Source organism: Ostrinia furnacalis, unplaced genomic scaffold, assembly GCF_004193835.3.
Source record: "Ostrinia furnacalis isolate ACB-3 unplaced genomic scaffold, ASM419383v2 OfSCF3547, whole genome shotgun sequence".
In the NCBI taxonomy this organism is placed as follows: Eukaryota; Metazoa; Arthropoda; class Insecta; order Lepidoptera; family Crambidae; genus Ostrinia; species Ostrinia furnacalis.
Window position 1 is genome coordinate 296,807 of NW_021133786.1, and position 12,516 is coordinate 309,322.

General features: G+C 36.3%; 2 protein-coding genes across 5 annotated transcripts in view; one reads left to right on the forward strand and one right to left on the reverse strand.

The window, feature by feature from the left end:
* Eip74EF (Ecdysone-induced protein E74) overlaps positions 1-12,516 on the forward strand; it is a 216,834-nt gene that overhangs the window by 36,775 nt on the left and 167,543 nt on the right. For all 4 annotated transcript variants that reach the window (XM_028311816.1, XM_028311815.1, XM_028311814.1 and 1 more), the window contains exon 2: positions 10,005-10,093. The gene's annotated coding sequence lies outside the window, so the exon portion shown is untranslated. The remainder of the gene's footprint in view (positions 1-10,004; positions 10,094-12,516) is intronic.
* The window catches only part of Lsm11 (U6 snRNA-associated Sm-like protein LSm11), a 41,172-nt gene continuing 35,964 nt past the window's right edge, over positions 7,309-12,516 (reverse strand). The window contains exons 3-4 of the mRNA XM_028311819.1: positions 9,211-9,355; positions 7,309-7,628 (exon numbers count right to left, since the gene is read on the reverse strand). Coding sequence (XP_028167620.1) covers positions 7,471-7,628; positions 9,211-9,355 — 303 coding nt within the window. The 3' untranslated portion in view covers positions 7,309-7,470. The remainder of the gene's footprint in view (positions 7,629-9,210; positions 9,356-12,516) is intronic.

Here is a 12,516-nt window from a genome sequence, read left to right on the forward strand (position 1 = left end):
TAGAAAGGTCAACTAACCTTACATATCAGGATCTATAGAAACTTTTTAGACTTCTAATACATTCGTTTTTTTAGGTAAGTCATAAGCCGAGAGACATTCTGAATTGTTTCAATTAAGAAAGAAAACAACGCTTCCTCACAATAGAGTTAAAGCTACTTTCAGATATCTTCAACGTAAAGCTTTTCATCGTTATATCGTCAACGTAGAGTTGAGTACGGCTGAACTGGCTGTCGTAGTAAATCCATGATTTGTTATGAACTTATCTTTAAATATAATTTTCTTATAAAGACGGATAAACAATCGTATTTAAAACAACATCGGGTGCTGCAGTTTAGATAAAAATATCCTGGGGAGCCAAACTCTTGCGCTGTTCGTCCTTTCCCTAGACCCGCAAGTGCATAGTCCATTTTTTGTCCCTAGGGCTTTGTTTCCCACTTTCCGCCATGAACCCTACACGGAAGCGTGCGCATTGTTCGCTACAATTGTTTTCCCATTTTCGCGCGGCACCCGGGCGTCGCCCCGCTGCGGTGACCGCCGGCGACCGTGCGTCGACCTCCGAGCGCGCCGGGTGACTACTCGTCTGCTCTGCGTGCTTTCACGCCATGCCATCAGCGTTCGATTTTCAAATTTCGATTTTTTTCTAAATTGCGACAATGGAGTTTTTACTTTCTCTGTAAACTATGGCGACATTCGGCCAGTGTTTTACGCCAGCACTTACAGTTGACACTGTTCAGAACTTAGTGACTAATCCGCTAGTTCTACCTTCTGTATTTGCGATAAGACCTGGGTATTAGACCATACCAGTCTGCTTTCGAATTTAAACAAGTGGTACCTGACCTAATGGTATTGACGAGGGTTACTTGACCAATTCTAAATCAACAAAGTACGGCACAAGAGCTCTAACTCCAACAGACATAGATTGGATATGATTGGCATGCTGCATTTGGAATATAAACAAAGAGTGAATGAGCATCAGGACTTGCTTTTCAGAAAAAGTAAACCGAAGTACATAATCAAAAGGAAAGCGATTACCTTGGTCACAATTAAAGGCTCGCTTTCTGCTTCACGCACAGGATAAATTACAAACGTAAGAGACTAATAAAACAATGGAAAGCGCCCAAATTAACCGCAGATATTTTTCCATGATACCTTTTTTCCGACCTTCCAAAGGTCATCGGTCCATCACGCACGCTATCCGCTATATTTAGCACACCGTAACATAGCATCATTCATCATGCGAGCTTGGCCTGTGACGCGAGATGTGACGATGTCAAAACTGTCAAATTGTACTATTCGCTTTGTTTATCTGGCTTAATTTGTTATTTTAGGAGAACAGAGTAATATAAATTTCACAAGATTAAGAAATGGGGTTCAACAAACTGGGAAAATTAAGAAAAATGAGCGACGCATGTCTAATACCTACGTGTCGCCGTCGAACAACTAAATTGCAGCACTTACGAGATTATGGAGTTCATCTTACAAGAGGCAATTAAAAAAAGCATCAAGATTTATGTGTCTCGGATTTTGATGCACAAGTTACATTTTATTTTTTTTCATTCAGCTTTTACACGTTAATAATATGGGCTTAAACTGACTTAACTGCACAAGCTTGTGTGTGTAAGTAATACATTAACACGTTGTATTTTCTAATCAAGTTATTTTTCTATATGCGTAATAATGCTATTTGTAGTGTAATCATCATGACATCATTCGATTCTTACGGCACTTCCGTCATCAAGTCAAGGGCCGGTAATAATCGTCAATAGAGTTGAAATAGAGAAAAATTTCTGCTTCATAGTTTTCTCGAGTGGCAATCAATTTGACGTTACTTTTAGGCCTGATTTTTCAATAGCCGGATAACTTTTAAATGAAAATAAGTTTGGCATACTAACAGTTTCAGTATGGGAAATATGTCAAAATGACAAGGTTATTCTTCAGTTTTAAAAGATATCTAACGATTGAAAAATCAGCCCTTAGTCGAATAATCGAAGGTACGAGATGTCTACTTGGATTTTAACTGAATAAAACAGAAATTCAATGTTCTTATCCACCCAGGATTCATATCTTCTATGTATATGAAAAGAACTCATAATATCCTAATCAAAATCATCAAATAATGTTCTAGACATTCAGAATTATTTGTACAGCAGCTCTAGAAGTGATTGTTGCGGTGACAATTTGACCCATCTTCTTGAAGCATAGACTAATGCTACCGGTCCATTGAACCGTAGCTCTACGTTTGCCAATTCGCACTGTAGTATTCCTGTCTCTTGCTCATTCATTACCCATCCTCAGATAGACAGCTGACAATCGTCTGGAGTTCTTTCTTAATTGTTGTGACATTTGTAGGTAACTGTCAACTTGACACTGTCTTTTCCTATGGTGTTGTTATGGCTACGTATAGCTTGTTGGAAATACAGTGTGAGTCACGTTAAAGTGTACATATGAAAATAGATGAAACTAGACCTATTTTTATCGACAAAAAAGAGGTCAAAATTTTTTAGAGATTTTTTTTAATTTTTTTATATAATTTTTTTTCTTCCAATTACTTATTGTAAAGAAAACGTAAGACCTTTTTAAACTAAGCGGTATATCCTGATAAAATAAAAACAGTAATAATGCTAAATAAAAGGCAATACTAAAAAAATACATAAAATACACAAAAAATGCCAACAAATAATAAAAAATGATACTTTTTGAAAAAAATCTGCTTAAAAATTCGTGTTTTTTTGGTTATTTGATAAATTTCTCCAAAAAATGCCCCTATAACCGGTGGTTTTTATTACTTTGTATTATTCTCTATCGTATTATCTTTGTAAAACCAAAAATCGCATGTCTCTATCCCTATCACAACATTTGCTATGATCGTCAAAATAGGTCTAGTTTCATCTATTTTCATATGTACACTTTAACGTGACTCACACTGTATATCTCATTAACACCACTGCGACTCGGTGTCACTAACCTCCCGTAACAGATACGATCTAAATCCATTGTCATGTTATAACGTCCTTGTGTCCAATACCCTTTTGCTTTTAATTTTATAAATCAGTGCCTATTAAGAGCATTAATCTTCTGATTATAGCTGAACTGCATCATCTATATTTTCATTTTTTACTGCCGGGATCCACTACTCATAGTAAGACACTCCGCAGACAACAGACTTTTTGTCTATATTGTATATAAGAATAAGAATAAGAAAAACTTTATTTGACACAAAAAAGGAAAAAAATAAAAAACAGAACAAAGGGACTTAAAACTATACACGCATATTTTTGTGTATTTGTATGAAGAATCGACCGATACTAAATCAGTGCAATGTGCGTAGTTCCATACAATACGTTCATACGAATTAACAGCCCGATCAAACTATCGGTCGACTAAAAGAGTGTAGTCTAGTCTAGGGGGTTCAAATTCAAATACTTTATTCAGTACATAGGCCCATTGTAGGGCACTTATACACGTCCCAAATATAGGGTGTCTATCTAAGACAGTGCATGCAGTATAATATGTTATATGATTCGTGTGTCTTTTTGGTTATTTTTGCAGTTTTTAATTTCTATTACACTATGCACTAATAGTACTGCCACCACGCGTAGGCGCTGGACACGCGCCAGGGTGCGAGTGCGACGCACCCGGACTCTATGCCACCGAAATAAACCAATGCACCTAGGATCCGCGATTTTCTGAACTACGATGAATCGCCACCGAAATTAGACACGGCCTATTACTGTCCTAGACAGTTAAATGCTTAAATGCCATCTGCATCTGACTATTTTTCGGTCTATGATGACCCGTTCGAACAATTAACGAATTGCCCTCTAGTGATACATTCTGCCCCCGATAGATGAACACCAAATCAAAATGGAGATGAAAAAGGTTCAAATAATTCTTAAGATGTCCTTGAGTTTTTAACTCATATCTGAAAAAAGTGTTATTATAGATGCGCCTTTTCAATTAGATGACTCAAAATATTTCTCTACACGTCTACGGTATAATGACAAAACAGGTGGAACTATTTAGTAACAAAATGAAGCCCAGTATAGTCACTCGAGCACTTTATACTTCTTTTTGTTTTATCAAGCTACTTTAAGTGGTTTTCACGATAATGTTTTTTGAATTTTTGTGCCGGTCTCAATTTCGCTCTTGGGTGTATATTTCTGTTTATATTTTACATTGAAGCGTACATAATTATCGCATATTGATTATATTGATGCTGCACATAAATTAACTGTAGCATTTACATGAAAACACACAAATAACGGACACAGGATCTTTTCCCACAGGCGAAATTTGTAGCGTCACATAACCAAACAGCATTGTTCTGTATTTTGAACTTCCTCACAATACTGGGAATCATCGCCGTCTCATGTGTTATTACAGTTATTATTACTCTTACCATCTTCCAATATACTGCAATAAAACAAATCGAGAATAATTACTTAGTACGTAGTAGTCATTCAGTAGGACTAGCGGTTCAGTTTGCTATAGCGCTTGCCAATAATGTCGAAACATTAGCATCGAAAAATACTACATAGTAATGCGACATATAGAGACCTTCAATGCAATCTGTTTATATGCAGTCTCGTTATATCAACTCAAGATTTGTAAAGAACTTGTCAATATTATTGCAAAACTAGCGACCGCCCGCGACTTCGTACGCGTGGATCTCGTTTTACCCCCTTAGGGGTGGAGTTTCGCAAAATCGTTTCTTAGCGGATGCCTACGACATAACACCTGCATGCCAAATTTCAGCCTGATCTATCCAGTGGTTTGGGCTGTGCGTTGATAGATCACTATGTCAGTCAGTCAGTCAGTCACCTTTGAGTTATATACAGTGTGAGTCACGTTAAAGTGTACATATGAAAATAGATGAAACTAGACCTATTTTTATCGACAAAAGAGAGGTCAATAAATTTTTGAGATTTTTTTAAATTTTTTTATACGAGTAGAATTTTTTTTCTTCCAATTACTTATTGTAAAGAAAACGTAATAACTTTTAAACTAAGAGGTATATCCAGATAAAATAAAAACAGTAATAATGCTAAATACAGGCGATACTAAAAAAATACATAAAATACACAAAAAATGCCAATAAATAATAAAAAATGATACTTTTTGAAAAAAATCTGCTTTTAAATTCGTGTTTTTTTTGTTATTTGATAAATTTCTCCGAAAAATGCCCCTATAACAGGTAGTTTTTATTACTTTGTATTATTCTCTATCGTATTATCTTTGTAAAACCAAAAATCGCATGTCTCTATCCCTATCACAACATTTGCTATGATCGTTTGAACAAAGGCCTGCCACAACATTATTCTCCGCTACAGGTTGAGACAATTATAATTTTAACTAAAATGCTTATTTTACTTCATAATCTTTTGTTTTTATTTGAAATCTAACTTGTCTTTATCAGAATTACAAATCTAGAGCCATTTTCAGTTTCGTTGTTAACGAAGCTTTGAATGGCGCGCCCGGAGAGGCTTAGTTCAAACGATCATTGCAAACGTTGTGATAGGGATAGAGACATGCGATTTTTGGTTTTACGAAGGTAATACGATAGAGAATAATACAAAGTAATAAAAACTACCTGTTATGGGGGCATTTTTCGGAGAAATTTATCAAATAACCAAAAAAACACGAATTTAAAAGCAGATTTTTTTCAAAAAGTATCATTTTTTATTATTTATTGGCATTTTTTGTATATTTTATGTATTTTTTTAGTATCGCCTATTATTTAGCATTATTACTGTTTTTATTTTATCAGGATATACCTCTTAGTTTAAAAGTTATTACGTTTTCTTTACAATAAGTAATTGGAAGAAAAAACAATTCTATAATTTTTTTAAAAAAAATCTTAAAAAATTTTTGCCCTCTTTTTTGTCGATAAAAATAGGTCTAGTTTCATCTATTTTCATATGTACTCTTTAACGTGACTCACACTGTATATTTAGATTAATAAAAAGATTAATAAAGACATTGACTGGATTAAGACTATAGTACGAATATAGTAGTGGCGTCAAGTTTTTAAGGCTTATGAGTTAGTAGACATTTTGAAGAACATAAGCTGATATAATCTTATTATTATATGTTTCGATCTTGATTTAATCTCATTTGCTAAAAGGTTTTAAGCCTGCAATATTGACAAGAGATTTTAAGTTCACGAACGGTCAAAGTACCATTATAGTTTTAATATTTGTCTTTAAAAATTGTTTCATTCGTTTAAGATGGATCATTGACTTACATCTTAGGTGTTGATTTATTAAGTACAATAATGTCGGGAAAGTTATTTCTTCGTCTAATTGTTTATAAACGTCTTATTATGAGTAGGCCTTATTTCCCACATAACTTTCTTTATAACTAATATCTTACTTTATTAAATGTTGTGACAAAATGTATGTCTATATTGCCTTGATTTGATCACTCAGTGTTGAGAATAGAATGGAAAAGCGAATAAATATCAAGTCAATCACAAAAAACTTGAAATTAAAGCAATCGACTCTTTTAGGTAGAATTCGAAGCCAAGACTTTTGGCTCTCGCCACATAGCATGTCGAAATTATAATATTTTAAACTATTATGTTGCATTTTTACTATAAATTTATCACTGTCACGGGATTTTGTAACAAAACACTTTTATAATGGTAATCATGTCGAAATTGTTCCAAAATACGCTGTCATCACGCGTCACGTTAGTAAATGGTACTCTCAAGTTTTGAAGCGCTTTGAATTTATTATGCTAACTAAGTAAAACATGTGCGGTTTATGTTTTACCTATTTAGCACCATATTCATCAACTCAATTACTGCAATGACCTTTACTCGTTTGCCACTTTTAATACTCTACCTGGAATTGAAAATAGAAAAAATTCTCGGTGTTTACGTTTTTTCAACATTTGTAAGGTTAAAATTAGCCCCAGCACAATGATCACAAACCTGATGAGTAATGGACTCCGTGACAGCTGTTTACTCGTTACGTGATGTGCGACACGCGCCCGCGCATCTTTGATTCACTACGACGTTTAGTGCGTTTGTTTATTGTGAGACTAGATGAACACGCAGGTTTGAATGCCTTTTTAAGTAGAATCAGTATTTAATGTTGCATTAGTTTTCTATCAAACAAGACCTATTATTTCTATGGATTATATAGTACAGCACAATGGGGTCTGTGATTTTATGGCTACTATTATTTTTATGAAAATCGATATAAAATGGATATCGAACATGCAAAAATGAAAAATCTAGTAAAACAATATAATAAACAATTAGTTTATTGAAATGTAAAAAGTATAACAGAAAGATTTCATCAATTCATTATTTTGAGTCCAATAACACAATAGGTATTATCTTAACCAATACACAGTTATGTAACTATACATAATACAGTAACAAAAAGTTTCAAACTTAACCACGATTCACAGATCACCATATCACAAATTCACTGTCACATTACAGTCCAGGCTCATCACAGTTCACCGTTCCACTATATTGATCATCACCACTTGTTCACCTCGCACTAACAGCTGGGGCATATGCCTGGTGCATTCTAATACACCCTTGCGCACGCGCGTCTCGGTCACTATGGGCACGGGCGATATCTTCGCCGCCGTTCCTTTGGGGACTGGTGTACCTGGATACAAAAATACAGGGTGTTAATTCATTGGCATCCTTTTAAAATAAGACTATTCATGATACATAGTTCTCCAAATAGGAGACAAATCCAATGAGTTAAAATTGCAATAGTTAAAACCTTGTGCTGACGACAGCACATCAAGTTTAACACTGATATCTTATTTAGATGTAATTGCTGTTATTTTGCAACTAAAATGTAGGCTGATGTGTTAACTGCACAATCGTTTTAAAACTCTATAAGAGCACACTAATACAAATAAACAGTCAAAATAAAGACAAATTTTAATAGTCATTGGATTTGTCTCATATTTGGGGAATGTACTATCATCTATCATGAGTAGAATCTTATATTAAAAGGATGCCATATTTAAACAATACAACTAACCTAGCGCGGACTTCGTCATTCATTTTTAAGTGATATCAGACGTAATTCATCAAGTTGGCTCAGCATTTTATTGAGCATGAAATCGTAACATACAATAACAATGTAACACACAACAGTTACTTTCGCTCTTAGTATAAATCTCATATTAGTGTTACAAAGTTTCAGAAATTTCGCTGAGCAATCAAAACCTACCTATTCAAATATCTCATATGTGTGCGTGCATTATTTCAAGATTGAATGGTAGAGGACGTTGTTAGGTAGTAATTCTGCCAATTTTTATGACTTTCGTTATTTCTTAGATTCTAAGTTCATTTATTTGTACGATAAGGTGTAAATAATAAATAATCAGGGATCATACATAAGTATCACATGGCCATATTATTAATATATTAAAAATTCTTGAACTTAGTTCGTAGGCGGTCACAGTCCTCTGACCTAAATAAAGCACAAACATGTTATAGAACCTTCAAATTGTCCTTATTTTCGACCTTCATCCGTTTTTGTAAACATATTATTTATTTGCTTTATTTATATTTAAATATCATTCGAATATTATTAAAGCGGTTACGTCATTTCAAACTCGCATGCCGTTTTTGATGTAAAGAGAAAAACATGGAGAAAGCAAGCAATTATAAAAGAGCTGAGTCACGCTGCATACTGCTTTCTTTATATAATCGTACGACATAATACTGTAAAATCTATTTATACATTAATATGCAAGTTGGGGCAATGACTTCGACGTTTATCGTTGATTGCATCGTCATACGTCGTGAACACACACACCATTAGATTTGGCTACATGATTCTAGAAGCTATAAGTGAAAGATCATAATTATGTATCTTGCATCCAGTTTCTAACACTACGCCAGCCCATATTTTATTACTGGTCTAGTGGACCACTATTTTTATGTGTATAAATAGTACGAATTGGAAACTAAAAGTTATTTTAAGCAGTAATTCGAGTATACTCCCGACATGAGACAGATTTTCTCAATTACAGACAGGAAGTTCAAAATGTAATAAGGAAACCGAAATCATATAAAAGGACTTTCCCACATAAACTGAAATTAAAATAATCAGTAGTCATTATCATCAGCCTACAGCAGTCCACTGCTGGACAAAAGACAAAAGCCCTAAAGATATCGCCAACCTCTGCCAGCGTCCTATTTCGGAACAGTATCTCTTAACAACTTACCCATAGGAGGTATTTTCCTCTTCCCTTTCGCCTTCTTCGTCCATATCTCCAGTACATCACTAAGGGCCAGGTTCCACTGCTTGTCGAACGCTACCAGCGTCGCGTGGAGAACTCCCCGCACTCCCCACCCGCTGTGTGTGGTCACCTGGACAGGGAATTGGGAATTAAGACTTACCATAATACAGATAGGAAACATTTTACAAATAGTAATTTAAAGGTGAAATTTAAAATGTAATTTTGGGACAAAACGCTTTCGTGGTTCAAATGTTAGAGACACTCCAACCACCAATGGGTTAGAATTCAATAAGGCAATGACAAATTACTTTATGATTTTTTTTCAAATTGTTACGTTTACAGCGTTTATCGCTTACAGTCACTACAGGCTTGATTTAATAGCTGATCGTCTGAAATACAATATGATTCGATGGTCGAAGTACCTACACGTTATTTTAGTCTAGGAAAGTAGCGAAGTAGATGGACTCACGCGAAACGCACTCTAAGGCTGATTGCATCATCTAAACTTTAACCGTAACTATAACTTTAACCGGTTTTTTATGAACTTTGACAGACTTGTCGTTTGTTATAGATAAAGATGGTGCAACCCAGGTTAAGTCTTGCCTATCCGAAATATTTAAAATCTTTAAGTATCAACTTCCTACATGTAAATACGCCCATGCTACGAATTTGAAGCTGCTTTTGACAGCAAGGAATTCTGCGGCGTAAATAACAAACACAGATTAGCATACAAAAGTGTTGCCACACTACAAGTGTTAATGCCAATGCCGTTGTTGCAGGTGCGCCCGCGCAAGAGGGACCGGTCACCTCACCAAATGTGTTCAACAAGCCTGCCTTCCTTAGCTGTATGTAACATAAGAGCTTGCTGGTGAGTTTAATTAAGGCTTTTTTTCTCAAAAACTATAGGACAGTCAGAGTCAAATTGTTCGTGACACCCAATGTGACCAAAAATTGACACCACAACCTTATTCCATTGAAATTTATTGTAACAAAGACGTGTTGCGATCTTTTTGGCTTCCTTGGGTTTAACGGACTATTTCACGCCGACCGGATGGCACATTCATACGATGTTGGAAAAAAAAGGCATGATCGGATGTGATTTCGACTGTCAATGGCCCTAACCCAAGTAAGGCCCTTTTCACACGTCCCGGTTGCCGGCTAACCGGCGCCGGCTACCCGGCGTGAAATGTATGGGCATGCCGGATTAATTACGCCGGAACATGTGAAAGCTACGTACCATGCCCATACACTTCACCACCGGGTACCCGGCGCCGGATAGCCGGCAACCGGAACGTGTGAAAAGGCACTAAGGGTTAGAGTTAGTGCCTTTTCACACGTTCCGGTTGCTGGCTATNGAACGTGTGAAAAGGCACTAAGGGTTAGAGTTAGTGCCTTTTCACACGTTCCGGTTGCTGGCTATCCGGCGCCGGGTACCCGGTGGTGAAGTGTATGGGCATGGTACGGAGCTTTCACATGTTCCGGCGTAATTAATCCGGCATGCCCATACATTCACGAACGGGTACCCGGCGCCGGATAGCCGGCAACCGGAACGTGTGAAAAGGCACTTAGACTCCAAAGTCTTCATGATCTATTAAATAACAGTAGTGGGTTCACTCCCACGTGACTATTTTTTGAAGCGAAAAACATTTTGTAAAAACATAATGTAATAAACACAATATCCATTAGGCTGAGCGAAGTTCTTTAATGGCTCTACTATACTTAAGTATTTCAATTGACCTATCATGATCACCTTTGACCTTAGACAAGGTATTTACGTGTTAAGGTGTGAACTCACTGACCAACCAAAAATAGGCCACTCAGTGTTGCCGTAGGTCGCTGTGGTACCATCACCGGTATGTTCCCACTGTGTCGTAACTCAATCAGCCGAATGGATCCGGCGCAAATGGCAGCCTACGCTTGCCCAGGGCTGTCAGTAGGGCCCTTAAAATATTAAAATAGTAGGGAAGAAGAAGAAGAAGAAGAAGTAGGGAGAAGGTTTAGTTTGATCCCCTTCGGCTGCTGGTCTATTGTGGTGAAACCACTCTTAACACAAGTTTTCTAGCTTACTTGGAGGAGATGACAGGGATATAAGTAATTGTTTACGAAAAGTTACTACATGATATTCAGTGGATACCGTTTCGGTGACGCACATTACCTACTTTATTTAGTTTTAGTTTTGTTTTCATTTTTTTTATGTTTTTTTGTGTCGCTGAATAAAATATTTCATTTTCAGATATGTATAGGTAATCTTTAAAATCAGGGACTTGTAAAAGTGCTCAAAAGAACCTAGGTAGGTATATGGAATATGAGTTGACTCTAGTTGTTCAACCTAGAAAATGATTTTTTGTCGTCATCTAATCTCTGTCGTGAACGCAACTGATACTCAATTAAAAAAAAACTCAAATACTTTTATCTTTAGGTTGTTTCGCTCAAGAATTTGTTTAGTCCCTAGCTTTTTACGACTTTAGAAACTCCTTTAAATTTTCATAAGTCGCCAGCCCTACACAACACTTGTAGCGGAAGGCGGGCCGACCTCGCCAGTTCAATTCGTAAGTGGCCGCGCCAAGGTCCTCGTACCTCGAGCCGTGACGTACCCACTCATTTTCCTCATTTTTGACTGTTAAAATAAAGCGAGACCAAAATTGGTCAGCTCATAATGCGCAGCATCATTTTACAAATTAGGATCTTTATCAAAATCTATGCAGATATCATGATCCAGGCCTCAGAAGTCTGTTGTTACTGTAAGAACAGTAAACGTACCTAACCCCTCATCTTTAAGAAATCTTCAAGCAAGTACCTGTATTTATGATAAGTAGCTTTTATTGTCTAGTGAACAAAAGCGCAACGAACACCATAGGGTGTTTATTTTTTTCTTTTTCATATAGATGAAAAAGAAAAAAATAAACTTATAGCAATTCATTATTAACAGTTTTATCTTCGCTATAGATTTAGCACCTACATTAAATCGACAAATAGCCGCATAATTCAAGTAATCCAATCCTCGATTTATAGTCGATAAAGTTAAACTGCAAGTCGGGGGCTTAAAGCCAAAACCTTGTTACAATAACGGGCCAAATAAGGGCACCGGTGTATAAATCGTGGCCGTAGACAAAAAGTGCGCAGGAGTCTTCCGCGTGGAAAGTTGTCCGCGCAAGGCCGCTGACGCAGGCGCGAGAGGACACCGATCCAGTCTCTGAGCTTTTTTCTTACGTCACCACTATTCACGCAGCTTGCCAGTGACTCTGACGTCTTATACTTATACCGCGTATATTATTTTGATTAAATTCGTTG